The sequence below is a fragment of the Leptopilina boulardi genome, unplaced genomic scaffold (assembly GCF_019393585.1).
Source record: "Leptopilina boulardi isolate dan_hultmark-lab unplaced genomic scaffold, ZJU_Lbou_2.1 LbouV2_13, whole genome shotgun sequence".
Classification (NCBI taxonomy): Eukaryota; Metazoa; Arthropoda; class Insecta; order Hymenoptera; family Figitidae; genus Leptopilina; species Leptopilina boulardi.
The window spans coordinates 744,780-770,099 of record NW_026137674.1 but is presented as its reverse complement, the minus strand read 5'-3'; the positions used below and the strand labels follow the sequence as shown (position 1 = coordinate 770,099).

Here is a 25,320-nt window from a genome sequence, read left to right as displayed (position 1 = left end):
ATTCAAGATTATATCACTATTTCAACTGAAAAAATAAATTATTTTATTTAAGATAATATAATATTATTTCTAGAAATTAAATGTTCTTGAAACAATATAATATGAAAATGCTTCAAGTATATTAAATACTTGGATTGATTAATGTTTAATTCAAATAATATATTTTTTAATCAAGTTGAAACAAGTAACTACTTCTATTAATTTTTCCATTTTCTTGGATCAAGACTATAAGTATTAGATTAAGTAAAAAGTTGTTTTGAAGGAAACAACAAAACGATTTGACACAAGAAAATAAAAAACTCAACGTAAATCACTTGACACAAGAAAATAATATCCTTTACTCAATACTTTTTCGGTTCTTGACGCAAGTAAAACAGTTCGCTTGAAACAGTAAGATATATTTACTTGTATGAAACTCTTATTTTCTTATTTCAAGAACATTGCTCAATGCTCAAAATTACTTGACTCAAGAAAATAAATTTCTTCCAATAAGAAAATATCGCCTTGTTTCAAGTAAAGTATCTCAAGTAAATGCATTTACTTGATTCAATTAACTTTTTTTTCAGTGTATGATTTGTCGACAAATAATTATCAATTTTTAAAATAATTTTGTTCTGAAAAAATAAGCTGCGTGCTCGAGTACACTGTGCATCTGCGAGGACTCGAACCTCCTTAGTTGCCGACTAATGCACCATGCCAACACAGCCTGAACGACCAAGTCTCTTATATTCTCAGATCAAGCCCATAACTAGTCAAGAGCTATAGTTAATGTTAAATATATTTTATATAGAAATACTATATTTTTCGCTGATTAAGATTTTTGAAAATTACGAAAATGAAGAATTCGACTTTATCAGCAAAGTGACATCTATTAGATGTGCTTTAAACTCCTTGGTTCAGAGTTAGGTGTTTTATGTGATAATTATATCGATATGATTTGTCGACAAATAATTATCAATTTTTGAATTAATTTTGATCTGAAAAAATAAGCTGCGTGCTCGAGTACACTGTGCGATATAATTATCACATGAAACATCTAACTCTGAACCAAAGAGTTTAAAGGACATCTAATAGATGTCACTTTGCTGATAAAGTCGAATTCTTCATTTTCGTAATCTATTTAATAGATTAATTATAACGTTTAACAAGTTTAAATACATGTTTAATCTAAAATAGTCATATTACTATATTAATTTTCTTAAGGAAATTGAATATCTCCTATGATAGTGAAAATAAATACTGTTTCATAGATATTGTATTTATATTCTATTCATAATATATGTATATTTAGTATAGTTAAATCTCATAGAAATCATCTCATAATCGGAGAAACAAAAAAGTTCGAATTAAGGGTAGGTTTTTATTGCGGATGTTCAAAAAATATAAAGAAAATGTTTTTTTGAGTTTTTAAAAGCTATAATTGTGAAGCGTATGTGAGTGAAGTGATTTTGTGATCTGAAGAATATTTTCGTTTCTACTGGGTCTTGAACTCTCCGGTATCCTGTATGCTAAGTGACAAGAATTATTTGAATAGGATGATCATTTTTGTAATTTGTCTGTCATATTGGATCCGCTATTTTGAATTTTATAAATCTGACTTCGGAATCATGATCAGGGACCAGAAAAACCTATTTAATAAAAAATGTTTCGAAATCTTTAAACGCGTATTTCTCCAAACAATATTTTTTAAACTGGTTAGCATCGGGTTTGCGGATAATTAAATATAACTAAATTCTGCTGGGGTTATACCTTATAATATGGTACAATTGTTAACAATAAAGCTTTTTACCTAATGTAGACAAGACCAAGGTGGAGCCCAAGAAAAAATTGTGTAGGATTCCCTCAGTTTATTTAAGAATTTTAAATTCCGATTTGAAAATTTAGCATTAACCTAAATATGGTCTAGGAGAGAAAACAACAGGCATAATGTCAATTAATTTTTATTTACCAATGCGGGGTCCAATTGACGCCAAATTTATTTTTCTTCATATCTCAAGATAAGTCCATTTTTCAAGAAGGCGCATAATTATTTTTTTCTTGTAGCAGTGCATCAATAGAAGATAAGGCTAAATTTTACTCTCTTAATATTAGAAAAATCGGACAAGTGCGAGTTACACTCGCACTGAAATCGAGGGTTCCGTACACGAAGCGAACTTATTTGGTATAAAAACAAATGATTAATAAATATAAGTTTTGTATATCAAATAATGTAAATGATACAAGAAGGAACAATTTTGAAAAAAAATTTAAGAAAATTGTTCCTCTTCGTATTACTTACATTATATGATATACAAAACTTATATTTATTAAACTTTTGTTTTTGTACCAAATGAGTTCGCTTCGTGTACGGAACCCTCGATTTCAGTGCGAGTGTAACTCGCACATGTCCGATTTTATTTTCAATTAAAATAATCATTTTTTTAAATGGGAGAAGAATATCGAATTAAAGAAGAAAGAATAGGAGAAAGAGAAAAATAAATTAGAAAAAATTAAATAGAACAGAGAAACGAATAAAAAACTTATAGGAAAAGTCCACTTTTTTCAAAAAATTTTCTTTTTCGAAAAAAACTTTGTTAAAACAACTTCTTTTCATGTTTGTTAAATTATCTCTATAATCTACACATACCTAAATATGCGTGAAAATGAATAAATATGAAGCCCTTTAGATAAAATTTTCTTCGTTATTGGGAGAAAATTCATTGCTCATTAACTCCACACAGGTGTCTGGAAGGAAAAAAATGTTCACTTACGATGCCAAAAAAAACCATTGTTACCCTGTGGTTCCTTATTAGCACCCCTTGAAAATAAAAAAATTAACCCGAAAATCGTAGCTGTTCATTTAGAGAAGTTTCACCCCTTTCTAGGAGTGATTTTGAAATTTTTCTAAAAAATTGTTTTTTAAGGTTCACAAATAGGTTTTAAATTATTTTAATGATATTTATTTGTGTGAATGTGTTTGTAGGACCTAATTTTCTATATACAAGCGATTAAAAAATTTTTTAATAAAAAAACTAAAATTCGTAACTTTTCTTTTATATAGTTGACGATTTTGGATAATTTAATTAACAGTAAATTTTGATTTTTTGGAAAGTTAAAAATGTGTATTTTCACTACAAAACATATTAAGATGTCCTTTTTTGTTATTTTCGAAATATTAATTAATGAATTATTTAATGTTAATAAAAAATGCAATATTTTATAAACAAATAATGTTATCGTAATTCTGACGTTACTAATTGAAAGCTGACGTAATTCAGCACCCAACGAGCCTAATATGAACTATTTTGAATTAGAGGGATTTTCATAAACTATTGCAATGTTATGCGATTATTTATTAACAATCCACTAATCCAAAATTCTTCATATAGGGCTCGTTGGATGCGGAATTACGGTAGCTTTCAATTGGTAACGTCAGAATCACGATAACTTTATTTGTATATAAAATATTTCGTCTTTTGTTAACATTAAATAATTAAATAATTAATATCTCGAAAATAACAAACAAGGACATCTCAATATTTTTTGTAGTAAAAATACACATTTTTAACTTCTCAAAAAAATCAAAATTGACTGTTTAAATTTTTTAAAAAATCCAACTCCTTCCCTCTCCTACATGCAGTTTTTGAAAAAACCTAACAACACTTCGTGGTGGAATTTCGCCCTATACATGTAAATTCATTAACACGATTTATTTATTTATTAATTAAATCATCCCAAATCGTCACCTATATAAAATAAAAGTTACGAATTCGAGTTCTTTTTATCAAAAAATTTTTAATCACTTGTACCTAGAAAATGAGATCCTACAAACACACTGACACAAATAAAAATCATTAAAATAATTTAAAACTTTTTTCTGATCCTTAAAAAACAAGTTTTTTGAAAAAATTTCAAAATCACCCGTAGAAAGGGGTGAAACTTCTCTAAATGAACAGCTACGATTTTCGGGTTAAGTTTTCTCGTTTCAAGGGTGCTAAAGAACCACCAGGTAAGAATGATTTTTCTTGGCATCGTAGGCGAACTTTTTTTTCTTTCCAGACACCTGTGTCCAATCGTGCTCACATTTTTTTCCTGTAATTTTCACGCAAAAATACATTTATACAACAAATATAAACAGTCTGGGTTGAATATTGTGAGCGGTAGAGAGTTTAAACCATTTTTTTCGAAATTTTTTATTTTTCCTTGACAACTCTATGTAAATTGATCCGAATCAAGTTCGCTATTTTTTTCCTGTAATTTTTAAGTAAAAATACGTTAGTATACCAAATTTGAGCTCTTTATGTCAAAATTTGTGGCCGCTAGGGGGGGTACATAGTCATTTTTAGTAAAAATTCATGGTTTTACACCTTGACAACGCTATGATAATCAATTACAATCAGGTTCGCTATATTTTTCCTGTAATCTACACTCGAAAATGCATATGAGGCATTTTACGTGTAATGTCCTGAGTTAAAAAATTGATTTCCCGAAAAAAAGTGGAACTTGTTGTCCTACCTGATAGTTAAAAAACGAAATTCACCATTGGAAAGAGCATGAAAAAAACTTCCAAAAACATACCTGCGAAAATTTTTTTATTGCATTTATAGACAGAAAAAATTCAAATAGTAGGCGGTGTCAGGGAAAACTTATAAAATCGACCCCCTCTATCTCTCCCAAAATTTCAAGAGTCAAAAAATTTTTTGGGGATATTTTACTATCAGGTAGGACAACAATTTCTCCAAGTTTCACTTTTTTTCGAGAAATCAAATTTTTAACTCAGGACATTACACGTAAAATGCCTCATATGTGTATTAAATTTAAGCCCTCCAGATAAATTCGTGTGGCCGCTAGGGGGGGGGTACACGATTTCAAAAAAACCGATATTAAGGGGTAACACCACTCTAGAGGCAGAAAAAAAGACGTATCTTTGATGATTTATTTTGGGAAAATGAAAAAAGATATAGGATTTCTATTTAGAGGGTTTATTAAATACATATTGAAGTATAAAAAAATTTTTTTAAAAAATGGCGTCGATAATTGACGCCATTTAATTACTAAAACGCCATAATTACCAAAATGTGCGGAATGTTTTCTTGAGAAGTTTAAAACCTAGATCAAAAAACAAACAATAATCTTTATACAATATGCTTTGGAAGTACATATATGGGCTTTTTATATTAATTTTTGTTGAAATAAAGCACTTTTAAAGTAAATTAATCGATTTTTTGCTGAAAATTAAACAGTAAATTGTTTATAAAAATGAAAGTTTACATCCAATTAACAAACCTGTATGTACTTCCAAAGAGAATGTAATTATAAAGATTTAAAAAAAAATGCGGATCGATTTATGCAACAGTTTTCGAGTAATCATTCCGCCCATTTTGGTACTTTGGTAATTAAATGACGTCAATTATCGACGCCATTTTAAATAAAATTTTTTTTTTATACTTCAATATGTATTTAATAAACCCTCTAAATAGAAATTTTATATCTTTTTTCATTTTCCCAAAATAAATCATCAAAAATACGTCTTTTTTTCTGCCTCTAGAGTGGTGTTATCCCTTAGGTATATTTCCGGCGTGCTTAGTAACTAAGCTGTTCCTTGCGACTAGTTTATACTAATCAACAGCTCACTTCACTGTCGTGTTTTCTCTCTCTTTCTCAAGCGAGTAATATACTTGACTCTCTTAAAAAATTAATAAATAACCTAACTTTTCTACTTCAAAACGTTGTAATTTAAAAATTAGCATAGATATCCCTACTAAAACTTCCTTTTATCTCATTCTATTAATTACATTCTACAATATACTCGTTTTTAAAAAAAATCCATCTATAACTTTTTACATAATTTAATAAAATGTGTGAGTTTTGCATGTTCAGATTAGGAATCCTATGTTAACTGGTGCAACTTTGAACCCAGATTTCTCAGTTTTTAGCATGGTAAGGAGTACTGGGTTTTTCACCACTTATAAAGTACATAACAAGTTGTAAATTCAGATGTTCATTACATGAACATTTTGCTTCCTCTTTACGATCAGCAAAAAAATTTGCTTCCTCGTGGACAAAGCAAAATTTTATTGCCAAAACGTGATTTTGATTTTTTAACTTTCATTAATTCTTTAAATTTACCTCAAATGTGTACTTTATATATATCAATCGATTCGTCTTGACGTAAGGAATACGATTGTATTATATATAACCTTAAATTTTTCTATTTAAAAATTTTTTCGATTAAAAAAAAATTTTTGGAAAAAAGACGATAAAATTTTTTTTTTGGGTATTTTTCAAAATCCTTTGGTCAGATTTGAGATATTAATATGATAAATGAGCCTACTAAATTTTATCTAAATCCATTAAAACCTGTTAAAGTTATCTTCTAAACAATTTGACGGAGAAATACCTTAATAGGGTTCCGTACTCGGTTCGGAACCCTATTAAGGTATTTCCAAAAAAAAAATTCCAAAAAAATGAAAAAAAAATGAACCGTATATATACAAGGTTCTGGGGTAATATATATCATCAGTAATTCCCGATGCTATATCTTTATTTATTCTTTCTCCACAACTGAGGATTCGAGACCAAAAACATGCATAATCGCAATTTTAACCTAACCCACTACTAAAAATCTACAAGTGCTTGAACTTCTGTTCCTAGTTCCTTTTACCTAAACTGGTTAAATCAACGCCCATTTACACCCACCCCTTTAATCTTAATATTACTATTATCCATTTATGGACTTTTCATCCATTTAAATACACCTATTCACCACCACAATCATATTCAATCTCCACCTGACTAAAACACTTTGACCTTTTTTTCATTCACTATCCACTTTGCACTTAATGTACAATCCTATTTTGATCAACTCTCCTGTACACTAACATCTAAAGTTAAATTTTATACAGGAAAATTTGGGTAAACTGTCATTTTTTCTAACAGTGTGTAAAATAATTACTTTTCAATGCATGAAGTAAATTTCAGTGAGTAAAGTGATTAGTTTACTCACTGAAATTTACTATACAGCCGTCCTGATTTAAAAAGACACTATCTACATTTGTCGCTTAGGTCGTTATTCAGTAGTATCAACACACAAAAGTGGTCCGAAGCGACAAATGTAGATAGTGTATTTTTAAATCAGGACGGCAGTATACCGCTGTGACTTTTTAATGAGAAAGTGACATATATTGCTTCCTTATGGATGAAGCATTGTAATGCCGAAATTTTTCGAACTTGATTTCTTTATGTATCTTTATGTTTTTCGACCTCAGGAATCCAAAAATCACACACCGTTTTAAAATTATTGTAATACTAAATAAGTTACCATAAATTGATCACAAAGCAAAGTGTTCATTTCATCAATACAAAAAGTTCATACTTCAACTTAGCAGCCTTTTTCTATCTGGTAACGAGAAACAGCGTGTCCGCTTTACATTAACATAGAATGGCCAACTCTCCCGAAGTTATAAGAGAAAAAAACATAAATAGAAAAAATTAGTGTTTAATTTCTAGGTTATTACAAAATTTAGGTCGTGTACTGTTTAAGAAAACAAAAAATTACGCAGTACAGAATTTTTATTTCTGTGATTCTTACATGTTTTTTGATGCTGAACACCAATCCGAACTCAGAATTGCTCCATAACCCTACATGGAAAAAATTACAGTACCTCAGCTGTACACGGTGTGTTTGTGTCAAACTGTACGTCTGCTGCCTGGTAAAGGCACCGCATACGTACGCATAATGAAATATACTGCTGCTGACACACTGTCAACAGAGCATCTGCTGTGCTGAAATCTTTTCCGTGTAGGTACAAAAATTGTTTTTGAAGTTTTCGTGATATGCATTTGAAAGCTCATATCTTCCTGAACATTATGTGCAATTTAGAACTTTTAAAAATATTCATTTGTGGATGAGATATCCTTGTATAAAGTTTGCGTTTAAAAAAATGATCGGTCTCATTGAAACTTGTCTCTCGTGGGATTCCAGACTCAGTAACACAGGTCTGCAAAGTGTTTTTTAGATATCAAAGTAGTTTCCAATGTAATTTTGTGTGCTTCACACCATCATGGGTTCCAAGATTGTGTATCACGTCAGGATTTTGAAAAAAAGTCGGGGTAAATACCCCAAAAAACATGTATTTGCGGTTATCAATATTGTTTCTCCTTAACCTTATGAAGTTGACTTCTATATGGTCTTAAATTAAAAGCATGTATGGTATGGTGGGGTCTTTCCAAGTGTATAGTGTATAGATCCCCAGTAAAGCCAACCGAGTCCTTCGTCAGGATCTTTTTAGATACGAAACTCGTCTCGGCTGGTAATTGCATGAAAGCTTTGGTCCTGTTGCAGTAAAGGCGTGCCCCATAACAGGAAAGAAAAAGTGTATTATCTGACCTCTTTTTTTTTTCTTTTATTTCTTTCATTTTTTCTCCTTCATCTCTCTCTCTCTCTCTCTCTCTCTCTCTCTATAATATATTTGCGCCCTCATCTTTGTATCTCTTCGTCACTCATTCATTTTTCGCAACATCACAGGTCGTTCTTTGGGACGAGAAAAAGAGAGAAAGATAATATTAGCGAGTTTTCTCTCGGAAATCTTGTTTCATAATGTGCATTTTCAAGGTTGAGTGCTTTTTTAATTTAAGCAATTTCATTCCTCGGAAAATGCTAATGGAAAACTTCCCTAGACGTTATGTAATAATTATGCCTTTTTCAAATTTATTTAATTTTACATGTATTTATATTATGAATTTTTATACTAAATTCATATTTGCTTTATGTACACTGAAAAAAAAATTTTATTTAATTCAAACAATCGCTTATTTTTATTATTAAAAAAAAAGTAAATGTAGAGAAAAAAGAAGAATTCGAATTTTCACGAGAGAGGGAAAATAGAACAGATAGAATAAACGTCAGAAGGACAGAAAGGTCTACCACGTGATTCTCAGTCAACATCCCCTGTGTCTTACGTAAGATTACATAGAAAGCATAAAGCCCTTGCCTGGCCTTTGTTGCTTCGAGTCATGATGTAGGCTTTCCCAGAAACTTGGCGAAGATTTGCCAAGATTTCACTTGTTCTAAGTAAATGAAGATGGAAAAGCTGTATTAAAGGCTTCGAGTATATTTGCTTAATTCCTATTTCATGCTTTGCACTTTCTGAAATAGTCTCCTTGATTTCAATTCAATTACTATTAATTTTTTTCTTATAGAAAAATTAAAAAAAAATTTCTTTATACGAAAATTAAAAATCAAAATTTTATTAAACATTTTTTTCATCTAACAGATATTTTTTCAACACTTTTATTTTATTGGTCGTAAAATAATGTCAAACCAAAGTTTAAATTGGTGTAATGAAAGTTTTAAGAAAGTGATGAAAGAGTGAATTTTTGCTATAAACAATGTACATAGTCTTTGTGTGTGTGCAACTTCACAAGAGATGAGTTTCTCTTCTCCTCTTGACTTCTCGGTCCATGTTTATGGCAAGGAAACAACAACCCCTGAGGCTCTTTCGTTGGTGGTTAGGAAAGAAGGTTCCAGGTCTCGCGTTACAGGGAAGGAGAGACGGGAATAAAAAATTGACAGGAGAGCAAAAATAAGGGCTCAACGAGAATGTGTGAGAGAGAGAGAAAGAGCCTTTCTGACATTTTTAAGAAATTCCCGTTCGACCTCGCTGACATTATGCTAACCACCCTCGGCTTGCGATATTTCAGGACTCCGTTCATCTCCTTGATCTATGAATCCTTCACTCATCCCCAATATCTCTCGTTAACACCTACAGGCTAGGGGAGAAGTACCTGCGTATATGTGTCTTAAAGAGTACTGTAGAAAAATATTGTTCTAGATCACGAAGTTGTATAAAGAGACACAACGGTCGCGGTAGTGGAAAGCTTCAAAAGTGACCCTAACTTTTAAGATTTGCTTTACAGGACCTTGTGGCTGACAGCGCCCAAGTGTGAAATTTTTGTGTTAAAGGTAAACTCTCAATAAAAATAATTTGTGTTGTTTATTTAAAAAGAATATAATTAAAGTCTACGACAAATAAGTTGTACATGAGACAAAGGCAAAAGTTCTTGTCTGATGTGTATACAAAAAACGACTGACTTTCACTCAGTAAAACAAAAGTACACAACTAGGTGGCAGCATTGCACAGCGATTATAACTTTAACATTTTGAACTAAAATAAATTTAGCACTTCAGATGCTACCAAATTCAGTTAACGATGAGCACGAGATCTCTATACTTTCGGTTTCTTGGCAATATAATTTTATTAATTGTCATTAGCAAGCACCAAAGCAAGTGATAGTGTATCGTGGTTTTAGTGCAATAGTTATTTTTAAATTCATAACGTCTTTAAGGCAATAGTTAAAACACTACTTTTATGTATCGAAAACTTTAAAATCGTTTTTATCGAAATGTGTTTTTTCGCGCGCCGTGCAATATAGCTCAGACAATTTTTAACCGATTTTAATCCAACTTACCATAAATCTTCTTTATCTTACTGGCTATTGCATGACAAGCTCCTTTTTTAAAAAAAATTTTTAACAATTGTTTTTGAACATTGTTTATAAAAAAGTGATTTTTTTCAAAATGGTCTCTTCGTCATGTAAAGCGTATTTGCGTATTTTAACGGTAAAAATTTTGATTTTAGTTAAAATTGACCTGCAGGCTGTACGGCGCAAAATCAAAGATGCAACTTTAAACGCCTGTAACGCCGCCATTTTGTAATATTTTGTAATAGAAGTTTTTTTTATAAAGCTTATATTGTGTACTTTAAGATATGCTTTACTTTAATTCAATAAACTTTACCAGGTTTTTTAAAAAAATTCTTGATAAAACGTGCATTTACACGAGTTTCCCCGCTTCACACTAGAACTACCGAAGATCATGCATACCCAGAACTATCACCGGGACATTTTGTTATATGATTCATTTATGTTTTTTTATTAACATTTACATGTTAGAAAAATAAAATGACACATGATTTTCATAGGTTTTTTCACGTAGATTACGAAACCTCACTAAATAAGACCTTTGTCATAAAATCCATGTCAATTTCCTAAAAGATTTTATCTACGTAGCAAACTAATACAACACGAAGTTGAAAACAATTCTTTAACTTCATGTTTGTTAACTGTTACTTGGCAATAAAGTAATTTACAAAAAAATATTTGATTAAATATTTTGATTATTCAAATAAATTTAACCTGAATCCATAATTTTTTACTTCATACTTTCCACTTCAAAAAGTACTTATAATATAATTTCTATTTTTGAATTTTAACAGCGAAACAATTGTGCTAACCTAAATCTGTGAAACTGATACATTTTTTGAGTCACCCAGTAACTTAAAAATTTTTTTAAGTGAATGTAGCTTAAAATAGCTACGTAGCGAAATCTTCGTAGCACTGTTGCTATTCGTAACCCCATTCCTGCATTGTCATCCATTAATTAATAATTTAATTATATTATTTTTCTATTCATATTTACTTTTTAAATAATTGCCATTGTAACGTTAAATGTTTTTGTTACGGACGGATTTCCGTAATTTTTTAATTTTTTTTGCTAAATATTATTCATTAGAAATAATATTTATGTTTATATTTTTATATTATATTGTTATTATATTATAATACTTATACACCTACAACATGAACAACACAAATACATTCACCTATTAATTATCGGGAACTAGAATATTTAAATAATACTTCTAAATAATTCAATTAATATTTATAATTTCATTTTTTTTATTATTTTATTTAATTTCCAAATCAAAATTATTTCGCAAATGAATTCAGATTATTGAACCTCATATTGCGAAATAATTTGAACTAAATTATTGATCGATTGCACAAGTTGTGGGACTTACACTGTAAAGAGTTGCCACATTATTTTGGAAAATGAGGAAACATATGAAGTATAAAGGTACATTAGGTGGTTGAACCGATCACGCATACCAACAGGGCGTGATCGTTGCCACCAAATTATTATTCGGGGAGTCTTATTTTATATTTCCCGCAAGGGGGACGTATTACCGGCAAAAAGGCGGAAGAATTTTTATTTAAGTTTTGTTCCCACCAAAGGTGGTTGATTAAGTTATTTACTCCCCACAGAAAGGGTAGAGTCTACGAAATTATCTCAACAATACAGTGAAAATTCCACATTTGTAAAATCAATTGTTATATGAAAGTTCTTAAAAATTAAAAAGAAGGATAAATTAATTATCAAATGCAAAGTGCTATAATTGTTAAAAGTGCAAGTTACGATTAAATTCAGAAAGTGTTTTATTTTGTTTATAACAACAATTGTCTATATTTCAAAACTAACTGTTTGGAAAATTCAGGTTTGGTGAACCCAAACCTCTGAATTTTTAATAAGCAGACTTTGAAATATTAAAATAATTGTTGCAAGTCAATAAATATTAAAGGTTAAATAAAAGGAATTTATTAGAGAACAGAGGAAGAAAGGATATACTTCCGCATGTTTGTGAATCATATATATATATATATATATATATATATATATATATATATTTGAAATCCGAAGTTCAAATATCAAACGTTGAAAAGTAATTAGATACTTTTCAGTATCTTTATTTTATTATTATTCTGGTGAGTAGCTTCAATGCTATATATATATATATATATATTAATTTAAACATATATAAAATCTAAATACGATAAACAAACACCATTTAACACACACTATCACACTCACTCTAAATACACAAATTGTTTCTCTTGTTGTCAAGATCTTTATTTTGTTATTGGTTATTTTTATTTGTTGTATTTACGACAAATAATATTTATTTGTGAGACTTGAATTTAAAATTCAAGTAGCTTAAATTAGCAAAGTTTCTGATTGTAATCATTTTATATTAAAGATTTTAATTGGGGAATTGAATGTACACATTTTGGGGGTTGTATGAATAAATGTTATATTATTTTATGTTAATTCAATTCTCAATTTATTTAGTCACCTTTATTTGTGTTATCTCATTTCTTTCTTTGTGAATATTTTCAACAAAATACCGTCTACCCGGGGTGTTGAATAGATAACACTCTAAGCGACAGTCCACTACCCTTTTTCTATCTTGTGTAGCGAAGAGCAATTACGCTTACCGAATAAGCGGGTTGTTAATAATAAAAATTAGTGTTGATTCTAATCTTATTATTTTTCTTCAAAATTATTTTACTTTATTTTATTTTAATTTTTGTTAATCAACATCCGTCTTTAACAGTTTTTATACTATTTTCATACTAGTTCTCAATTTCTCCTCAGTGTCATTTTTATACGTACATTTTTTTACTATTTAGTAGAACATTCCGTGAACTTAAAATATGATCACAGTTTAACTGTCGAAAGCAATAATGCTCAAATATTGCCAATATTGTTGCAAATTTTAGGTGAAGTGTGAGGTGAGTGTTATCAAAAATTTTGTATGACGCTCGTGTGTAAAATAAATGATTATGCTCGCCTTCGTCTTGTGTTACAAATATCACACTCTTAGCACTTGTATATTAAATAACTATTTTTGTCAAAAATAACTTTATCTACGAGGGGAAATTTACGCTGGTAGTCAAGTGTACACTTGCCTGGTAATACTCAGTAATACCTGTAATATTTTGTAATGTCTTGTAATAATAAGTATTATTGTGTAATACCATGTAATACTGTGTAATACTTGAAATATTGTGGTATTATGGTGTAATACCTTAAATAATTTAAAGAAAATCCAACAAAAAATTGTTAATATAAGTAAAATTTTTAAACACTTATTCAAATGTAGCGCGGGAGTTGATGCTGAACTATAGCAACTTTCCCATAGATGGCGGTATCGAATGTTTACAGAATCAAATCAGGAGATGGTTCTATAGTAATTGGCCAAATTTTAGCTTTTAGCTACATTACCGGAATACAGGCGAACCTCTCATAAGACAACCTCTAATAAGACAAATTTCCCCTGTTATGTTCCCCTACCCTAAAACTTTAGATATATATTGCGTCATGCGGTGCATATGGCTGACAATGTAAACTGAAAATAACCTGCCTAAAAACGTGCAAGAAACCTCGATCTGTGATCAAAGTTTTAGGTATGGACAAAATGCAAAAAAGAAATTTATGATTACTTTCTGTAATTTCTACTATTTTGTATATTCATCTCTTTATTTCTTCTAACATAATTTCCAATAAACTCCAACATTATTTTGAAATAGACCGCTGTGCGCAAACGGTCAATGCGTATCAATTTCTTCTCACGCGAAAATCTGCTTTAAGAGAACCCCCAACTAAAATTGTCTTATGAGAGGTATCTCTGTAAGTAAAAAAATCGAGAATACATCTGCTCCTATAATTACACCGAAACAAAATGCACGAGGCTTAGGTTGTTTGTGTTAGTGGTTTAAGATAACAGAAATACAAATATTAAAAGTTATAAACATGGATGCTCACGGATATTATAATATAGAAAATTATATTTGTTCAGTTAAAAGTTAAAACTAATACCGTAATTTTCTATTGCAGTGCGTTTGTATCAGTTTCGGTGACCAAAATTACGTTTATTTTGAAGATACTTTGACCGCCGAAATTGGAGCCAATGGAAATATTAAAAATGTTTCATTTATGGTGAGGGAACAAATTTTATATCAAATAATTAAATTAATAATTTTTTAAATGTGCATCTTCATTAGTAATTGTATCAAAAAAAGATTAAAATAATTTTTTTCAATTATATTGCAACAGTTATATTAAATATAATAGTAATGATAGTTTTTTATGAACGCGCCGTAATTGATGCACTTACCCTAATATGTAAAAATATTTAATTATTTATTTCTCTATTTCTCATTTTAAAGTTTTGCTCTTAAATAAATAATTTTAAGTAATTTTGTTGAAATTTATTCGTGTAAGAAAGTGCTATTTGACGTGTAATATTTTTTGTTATAAAGGGTAATACTTAGTAATATATGTGTAACACTTTGTAATACAGTAATATTTTGGTAGTAATATGTAATACTTGTAAAAAGTATAATACTAAGGTAATAATGGTAATATGTGTAGTTGTAGTCAAGTGTACACAATTTTTACTAGTAAATTCCCCCTCGTTTATCTACCACTAATGCGAGCACAATTCAACGGTACCGGATGCACAGAATCTGTTATTTTGAGAGGTATAGGGAGATAATTATTCTCTTATGCTAAGCAGTATAAGTAGAAGTATCAACATTGTAAATAAAAATTTGCTTTTATATATAGAGAAAAAGGAGTTGTTGCATTGAGGAAACGGATTGTTTTATTGGTATCATAATTACGAATTGCTAGTAGGAAACAAAAAATTAAATTCGAGAACAAATATTAGGTTTTATTTAACCACTGAACTAAATAATTGTGTTTAAAGTAAGACTATGCTTATATTATTTTATAAAGGGAAAACTTTTGTTATAATTTTTGGAACTTACTTTTTGAGCAGCCTGAACCGAACCATCCAACATTACAGTAACAATATTTTGTTGGTGGAGTAGTACCGCCATTATCAATGCAAGCACCCTGCGTCCCACAGTCTGAGTCATCCATGCACTCTTCTTTGTATTGGCACTTAGCACCATGATAAAACAAATCACATCTGCATCTGCCTAACAGGTACCTTCCATGACCACTACAATTTTCTCTATACGTTTTTCTGTCGATAATCTGAAAATAAAATACATTTTCAAATGTATTTATTAGACTGATTTTATTACCTACAGATAAAATGTCAATTTTTATATACCAACAGTTTTGAAGATAGTAAGGCGACCTTTCCATCTATGAATAAAAGGTTATTATGGAATGTTTTAAGAGAAAAGGTGTTGGATCAAAGTTGGTAGAAGGAATAAAGAAATTTTATGACGATACAAAAAAGAAGTATAGAGTTTGTATGTATTTTCTAAATTAATAGGGGGAGCAATTTCCCTCTGGTCACATTGACTCTCACGTAACTAAATATAGAGTGTGTAGGGGAGAGTTGTCAGGGTTGGACAGTGGTGAGGGTTGAGCCATAGCATTTATTTTGTTTTATCACACTAGCGTCATTTGTCTTTGTATGTAAATACTTGTTAGCAATGTCAGCAAACTTTTCACATGTATTGCAGTGAAGTATACGGTCAATGAAGGCGTATTATGCGAGTCAGTGCTATAGGCTCAAAAAAAACTTTTTTGTTGTTTCAAAAGAAGACAATTAAGTGCAGAAAAAATATGTCAAAGATAAAGTTGACTAAAATTGTTCATTATGATGTTATGTAAAAATGTGGAGCGTAATTTGGTGTTTGTATCACGCGTTTATTTTGTGTGTGATATGACGCTAAACGATTCGTGAGTCAGGGATGAGCCACCGAAAAACTTAACAATTATAAAGCTTTCTTGCAATGGAAATTCATTTGTCTATTTAAAGAAGTGTCAAAAACTTCACTTCCATTGGAGAGAAAAGAAATACGAATTTTTTATAATCTTTTTTCACTTTTTAGACCAGCTTCGCGATACAAGCGCAAATTTGAAAATTACACAATAAGGGCTTTTTATTTCAATTTCGTGGAATCTTTACTCATTTCTAAGTGTATTTGAGAGTCATTCTATCATTTGAAGGCCATTATTAATTAATCATTTATCTACATATTTCATTGATTTTCTACAGTGGCGAGTAAAAGACGCGAAACAGATACTCTTTTCCTACAAGCACTGAAAAAACGAAAGGAAAGCCATATTTTTAAACTAATTTAATGTCGATACCATGATCACTGTTATGCTTCAACATTTGTAATTCTAAAGGAAAATTGAGAAATTTTTATTAAAATCTACAATGGGCTTGGATTAACTTTAACCAAAAATTATTGAACCATCTCGGCTTTCTTCAGATATTAATTCCACATTACTTTCTGAGTAATTTGAACATAAGATGAAAAAAATCGGTAGAGGGATTTTTGAATACACACAATTTTTGTGTTTTTTAAAATTTTTATAGTACATTGTTTACTTTGAAACAGTTGAGTATTAATCAATTCGATTTCTAATCATGCATAGATTCTATCTGAAGTTGTCGAGTATTGAAATTAGAAGTGTCAATTAAAATTCAATGTTTGTTAATAATCTTGTATAAGGGTGATTCTCCACGATACGTACAATTCCATGTTCCTGCTGTTTTGAGGGTTTCGTTCATGCAGAGAACCGAAAGGGAACCTATCGAGCTCAAACTTGGCGTACATACGCATTTTTGCGAGTAGGTTAAACGAAAATTATAGCGAATTCGATTGGAATTGAATTGAATATAGTTATAGTCCAAAAACTCGAAATTTCGGTAAAAAACGTGTCCCTCCTTAACTTTTACAGTTTTGGAGCTAAGACGTTCAAACTTCGCATACATACGTATTTTTTGCGAGTAGATTAAAGGAAAATCATACCAAACCCAATTGGAATTGAATTGCATATAGTTATATTTGAAAAACTTGAAATTTCTGAAAAAAGCGTGTCCCCCGTGTTAACTTTCACAGTTTTGTAGCTAAGAAGCTGAAACTTGAAACAAATTTAATTTCACGTGTACATTTTACGAAAAACATAGCTAACCCATTTGAAATTCACTTAAATATTGCTTCGCTACAAAAACTCAAAATTCCTGAAAAAAGTTGTAATGATAGTGTATCTAAGTATAGTCGCCTGGCGAAAAGAGAGAAAGTAGACAGCGTAAATAGTAGTGTCACTCTCTTCCCCCCACCACTCGCTGTCACCTAGCTGCTAGTGATATACCTTTCGTCTCGCACCTTTTCCTCAGTCTTTTTCCAACTCGTCGAGAGGTGCTTCTCTGACGATTGGAAGCGACTCACTCCTGGCTACCTTGTACTCAGTAGAGGTGCGTCTCTCTGAACACCAGAGCCTTCCTCACTTCCTAGAAGGAGCTGTACTTGTTCCTGTAGGCGCTCCTCGGAACAGTAACACCCTTCGCTTTCCTTCCTCCTGGTGAACCGGACTTCCTATGTGCGCTTCCGTGGAAGACTGGTGAACCAGGTGACCCACGCATCTACCAGGACCATTCTAGTCGAGTAGAGGCGCTCCTCTCTTGACAAAGATGATTCACTAGGTCGATTCCTCATCTCGAGGCGCTTCTCGGGTGGACGAGACACCTAGTGAATATTTCTTTGCACTAGCTTCCCGTCGGACATGAATATTGGAACTAAATCCAATATCTAACTTCTTCCCGATTACGAATAATAATCGCCCTAGCGTTTATGACCCTAGTATCCGTCCGTACCGTCGTCTAGGGGGTAAATTTTTAGAATGTACCCCACGTGAAAGTAATATGCGTCGTCCTGATCAACATCTTCGCGAACGTGGTAAATATGTTTAAATCCGTTTTATTCTGGATTAATGACGAGCGCGATCGGAGCTCAACGAACGCTCCTCTAGAACAGCTAGTTCTTTCATCGTTATGTTTTCTAGAGATTAGTATTTTATTTGCATTGTATAGATTCTTTCGTTCTCATAATATTTTATGTAATAATTCATTTTGTATATTTTATTATTCTTTTATTTAAACAATATATTCTCTTTCGAAGGTTTAAATAAAGACTCGTCAATGACTACACCTCTCCTCTACATCATAGTAAGAAATAGTTTCGAAATTAATCGTAACATAGATGGCGCTTCACGCCATCTTTGTGAAATCTATTAAAGTAACTAGTCAAAATAGGTACCCGGACTCCATCCGGCGAGCAAATACTTTGGCAATAAAAGTCAGATCATTACAAAGTTCAAAATTCCTTTTTATCTGAAGTTATTAATTTTTAGCCAACCATTTCATACTTTGTACATATAAATGTATATATTAACAAGCAAATTGAAAAAAAATTATTATTTTTAACCATATATGAACATTTAAATAATCGTGAACGGAACCCTAGGTAAGCGAATGTAACTCGTACTTGACCAATTTTTTAAGAAATAAATTGTACATATTGTAATTAATCCAACGACGTGAAAGCAAGTAAAATCAAGAAAATTATAATAAACTGGACATAAACATTAATAAAGTGTGATTTACATGGTTTGTTTTATTGTGTGTATATTTAATTCGTGATTTAATTCTCAAATTTTTAGAATAATTGACTGGGTAAAAAATATACGTCCATTTGGAAAAATTTCATGTAATACGACAAACTCATCCATTTTTTATACTTTTACATCTAAAGAAAGGTTTCAAATTATTCTTTTTATTAATAAATATATAAAATTATTTAGGTATTTGAAATAATATTTAAATTTAAATAGATTATTTTAATATCGTAAATAAATCAAGCTTTGTGATTATGTTAAATGCAACTACATCTTATATTTTTTTCTAGTTATATTTATTGTTTATTAAAATAATCGAATATTATAGTTCATTCCAATGGAACGTTTGAAATGTTTTAAATGCAATCAGTTTGTAAACGAGGGATGGAATGAATATTTAAAACATATACAGTTTATCTTTAAATGAATTTGATAAATTGTAAATTATTAAATATTTAATCATCATTTTTTAACTAGACTTAATTTGAACTCAAAATTTATGAATAGGAATTATCACAAAAAACTTATATATTAAAAACTATAATTTCATATATATTTTATCATTGCAATAGTTGGACTTTAACTAAAAATGTTTGACAAATATTTTTGTATTTAAATGAAGTACGTGATTCCATCGATCTAACCAAGTGTACTGAAACTTTTTAAGCCTACTATGAGACAGTTTTAAAAACAAATTGCCAGAAGGTACCCGAGGTTATTTGACTAGGAAAAGGTGGGGTAATGGGAGCTTTTAAAGTTCAAGTACACAGAGACTTTGAATTTCGTGGAAATAACTCGGAAAATTTGAACAATCTTCCTGCATGTCATACGAAGACAAACGGTCACATTTCTGACAGATTTGTAGAAACTACATGGAAAATCTACCTAACCAGGGTACCGTCACCATATTGGATTCACCATTTTGAATTTTTTAAATCTGACGCCAGAGTCGTAATCAGCGACCCAAAAACCCTCAAGTACCAAATTTCAAGCGAATCGGAACAATTTATAAAATATCCAACATTTTTGGTCTGCCATATTGGATCCGCCATTTTTAAATTGAAGAATCTGTTTAAGTAGTAAGTAAATTTAACTTCTAAATTGTAATCCATGGTCATAACTTTAAAACTAGCTCACACTTTTCCATTATCTCACAAAATGTACCGAAAAAGTAAGTTTTTTGAGGTTAGAAAGAAAAAAACGAACCAACTTTTGAATTTTGACCCCGCATTCGGATTCAGCGACCCAAAATACGATAGAAATGACTAGTATTCCACTGTTTCAAAGTAAAAAATGTACTATAAAATGTTAAAAATACACTAAAATCGAGTTAATTCAAAAATCTTTGTATCGGAGGGATGGGTCAATCCTAGTCCACCGATAGTCGAATTGGAGTTGTAGATTCATAATTGGTAAAGGGTTGAAATTTTAAATGGAAACAAGATACCAATATATTTTAAAAGGATGAACAATGAGTAGTTGTCAGTAGAGAGTTTGGGTAATATGAGGAAAAGGTTAGTATAAACAAATTTTGCTGAAGATTTTTCTAGAAATATTTTGAATTTTCGATTTTTGGCGAAGCTAGAATGGGCATAAAGGTATCGGAAAAAAAGCTCTTACTTTCGGCGGATGCGTTAAATATCTTTAGATTATTTAGATTCTGGCGCATTTGTAAAAAGATTTGTTTACTAATATTTTAATCGTTTACTTACGTCGACATTGGAACACGACCAAAATCGGTAAGATGGACCCCATTCCTCAGCTTCTCGAAGCAATCTCACCGTGCAGTCAGTACAAGTGAAGTTGTGAGGTATCTTGATTGGATAGCTTTGTGCACTAAAAATTTTACAGAAAACTTGCTTAATTTTCGAAAAATAAAAAATATGATAAATTTATGTAAACCAGAAAATAACAATACATTGATTGGTCAAAAAAACTTACGTAGCGTCAACTCTGACGAATTCACTTTGACCTGTTACTGGAGTAAGATCAATGAGAGGCCTATCCAATGCATCTAAAATTTGTAACCTGAATCCTCCCTAAAACAAAAAAATAGATAATATTATAATTTACATAAATAAAATCAGACGTTTATCATTACGTTGTCATTATCATCACGTTTTATTTATTGATTAAAACTTCAATATTGGGTCAGAATTTCCCAAACGGATCACCTTAAATTGAAAAATTTTATTTAAACCTGACATGATGATTTTTTTACTCTTTATAAGGTAAAAAACAATGTCATAAATTTTCAGGCAAAAAAAAAATTTTTTGTAAAAGTTATTAACAATTAAAGTTTTTGGTAGTGTTAAATTAAATAATTTTTTTCTCGAGTTCTAATTGACCAATTTAAAAATTAAAAAATGGGTTTTTTCGTCATGAAATGTAGTATTCAAAAATAATTTTTGTTTAAAAAATTTTTCATTTTTAATAGTTTTTTATATTATTTGTTTATAAAATGTTAATAACAAATAGTGTTCTCCATGTCCTTACAAAAAAAGAAAAATTGTGTTGCATTCCTCAAACATCTCCGAGCCTAAAACCGTTTAGAAAAAAAATGAGACTTAATTAGGGAAAAAGTTATTAATTAAAAACGATGGGGGTGCGAAGCGATACGTGACGTTACTCTGGTCGCGCAAGCGCACAGCACTGTTGGCACTACCCGGAAACTATATACAGTTTCAATTGTTATTATATTCACATAATACTTTTGTTATATTATATAATATATATTATAATATATAATATTATATAATTATATTATTATTATAATTATATAATAATATAATTAAATATAATTATATATATGGGTGATTCCACGTCAGATTTTAGTTCAAATTTTAAATTCGTCCAAAACTATTTTTTTTTCATTCTTCATAGTAAAAAAACGTATACTTATTTTTTTTTTTTTTTGGTGCCCAAATTTTTGAGTTATGAATTTTCAAAATTTTGGTTTTTGAAAAGTAGACCTATTTTCAACGACCTACAACTTGAAAACTATTGAATTTAGAAAAATTTCATTAAGAGAATAAAGTTTCGATTTTTTGTCGACTTTTTAATAATGTCAAAAAAAAAATTATTTTTGAATTTTTATTAAAAAAATAATAATTTTTTATAAACAAATTCATTTTTTTTCAATTTGAACATTTTTTTTTAATTTTTTTTTTCATTAGATACCTGAAAATAATAAAAAACGTTTGCATAAAGTTTTGAAGTGGGCCAGATTAGTTTAATGGGTGAAAATGAATTTTTAAACTCTGCGTGCAAGTTGAGCGCGCGACGTACAATCCAAATTTTGATAGTTTAAGTAGGAGTGTTATTTTAAAGTTAGTTTTTAATTTGTTTTTTTTTTTATTTTATAACATATCTATTACAATTAATACTTTAAAATAATAATACTGATAATATAATTATTAACGTCGCTCGCTCAACTTGCACGCAGAGTTTAAAAATTCATTTTCACCTATTAAACTCATCAGGCCCACTCCAAAACTTTGTGCAAACGTTTTTTATTATTTTCAAGTATCTAATGAAAAAAAAATTTTAAAAAAAATGTCCAAATTGAAAAAAAATGAATTTGTTTATAAAAAATTATTATTTTTTTAATAAAAATTCAAAAATAATTTTTTTTTTGACATTATTAAAAAGTCGACAAAAAATCGAAACTTTTTTCTCTTAATGAAATTTTTCTGAATTCAATAGTTTTCAAGTTGTAGGTCGTTGAAAATAGGTCTACTTTTCAAAAACCAAAATTTTGAAAATTCATAACTCAAAAATTTGGGCACCAAAAAAAAAAAAAAAATACGTATAGGTTTTTTTACTATGAAGAATGAAAAAAAATAGTTTTGGACGAATTTAAAATTTAAACTAAAATCTGACGTGGAATCACCCATATATATAATTATATATAATTATATTATTATATAATTATAATAATATAATTATATAATATTATATATATATTATATAATATAACAAAAGTATTATGTAAATATAATAACAATTGAAACTGTATATAGTTTCCGGGTAGTGCCAACAGTGCTGTGCGCTTGCGAGACCAGAGTAACGTCACGTATCGCTTCGCACCCCCATCGTTTTTAATTAATAACTTTTTCCCTAATTAAGTCTCATTTTTTTTCTAAACGGTTTTAGGCTCGGAGATGTTTGAGGAATGCAACACAATTTTTCTTTTTTTGTTAGGACATGGAGAACACTATTTGTTATTAACATTTTATAAACAAATAATATAAAAAACTATTAAAAATGAAAAATTTTTTAAACAAAAATTATTTTTGAATACTACATTTCATGACGAAAAAAACCCATTTTTTAATTTTTAAATTGGTCAATTAGAACTCGAGAAAAAAATTATTTAATTTAACACTACCAAAAACTTTAATTGTTAATTTAACTTTTACAAAAAATTTTTTTTTTGCCTGAAAATTTATGACATTGTTTTTTACCTTATAAAGAGTCAAAAAAACATCATGTCAGGTTTAAATAAAATTTTTCAATTTTAGTTGATCCGTTTGGGAAATTCTGACCCTATTGTTGCTTAATTTTTACATTCTCATCATAATGAGAAAGTATTACTTTTACAAAAAATTTTTTTTTTGCCTGAAAATTTATGACATTGTTTTTTACCTTATAAAGAGTCAAAAAAACATCATGTCAGGTTTAAATAAAATTTTTCAATTTTAGTTGATCCGTTTGGGAAATTCTGACCCTATTGTTGCTTAATTTTTACATTCTCATCATAATGAGAAAGTATTACATTTGGGCGATTTTGAGCATTCTCTAATTCCAGTGAATCTAGACGTTTTGAGACTTTCTGATGCCGAAAAAATGGGTCTTAAAAAATGTTTGTCTGTATGTATGTCTGTAGACAAAATTTGTCCGACGATAACTCGAAAAAATTTTAATGAATCGACTTCAAATTTGGTATACACTTTAAGTGTACCAAAATCTCGACTGAGTTCTTTGGCCAGATGATTTCGTCAAAAATCAACAAAATTATTCAATTTTTGAGTTTTTAAAAATTTCAAAAATTCGCATTTTAAAACAAAAATTTTTTTTGAATTTTTTTTCGAAAAAAACGAGTAAAAAGAAACATTTTTTTCCTCTGACAATTTGTAATAGCGATTAAAACAAAAAAGTTATACCTCTTTTTTTAAAAAAAGACAAAAACGGATGAAAAATGGGTAAAATGCATAACAAAATTACTTCATTTTGAGAAAATAAGAGCAACTACACTGTAAAAAATTTCGGAATTATTTCCATTAAAATAATCGGCAATATTTCCAAAAGTGGAAGAAAAATGATTATTCCTAACACTTTGATAGAAATAATTCTGAAATAGGAGTATTTTCCAAAAAGTTGGAATTTCTTCCAGTAAGTTAGAATTTTTTCCTGAAATTGGGAGAGTTTTACGATTTTAATGGATTTTTATCCAAATCTTAGAAAGTAAATCCTATGTGAGATAGAAATATTTCCAAAACTGGAATTTTTTCCAAACATTAGGAGAAATTTCCGAGTTCAATAGATTTTTATCCTAATGATAGGAAATAAAATCTGTTTGAAATAGAAATATTTCCAAAACTGGAATTTTTTCCAAACATTAGGAAAAATTTCCGAGTTCCCCTCTTCCAGTATCTTATGAGTTGGAATTCATAAGAAGATTATCCGAACATCAAAAATATGTATTAAAGGATTTTTCTTTTACGACTTCAAGGAAATTGGCGCAGTTGGCTGTGGCCAAATTTCCCTTAGTTTTCCAAGTTAAAACGTGGTCAACGAATGTGGATGAAGAAAACGCAACCGATAATAGTATATGTTGTTCTGGTGTCGATCGTCTGCATCATCGATTATATGACCGAGTAAGAAAATCAACCCCCAAAACCAACAAAACGTAGAAGAGTAAATTATCGTGATATAGAAATATGTACATCTAATGGAGATTTTTCTAGATACGGAAAAGATCAAGGTACGTACGGTTGTGTAGCCTATGAGCCATCTCTTCCCGATGGAGAAACAAAGGAAAATCAAAATAAAAAAAAACATTTATTGCTAAATTCCTTGTTGAATCCCGAACAAACACTGTCAATTGTGGAAACAAAAAATTATTTATCAGAATCATGTCCAACGCAACGAATTTGTTTGAATAGAAGAAAAATGCAAAATTTATCTCTTCAAATGATTCAAAAAGATCATTGGCCGCATTTATTTATAAAGGAGCATTTCTTGGATCATTGCAACACTCTTCTAGGGAA

The 25,320-nt window shown here is 29.7% G+C and overlaps 1 protein-coding gene across 4 annotated transcripts in view; it reads right to left on the bottom strand.

Annotated features, from left to right (window-relative positions):
- LOC127291229 (uncharacterized) overlaps positions 1-25,320 on the bottom strand; it is a 247,834-nt gene that overhangs the window by 156,268 nt on the left and 66,246 nt on the right. For all 4 annotated transcript variants that reach the window (XM_051320210.1, XM_051320211.1, XM_051320212.1 and 1 more), the window contains exons 4-6: positions 20,990-21,087; positions 20,761-20,884; positions 15,430-15,661 (exon numbers count right to left, since the gene is read on the bottom strand). In XM_051320210.1, coding sequence (XP_051176167.1) covers positions 15,430-15,661; positions 20,761-20,884; positions 20,990-21,087 — 454 coding nt within the window. The remainder of the gene's footprint in view (positions 1-15,429; positions 15,662-20,760; positions 20,885-20,989; positions 21,088-25,320) is intronic.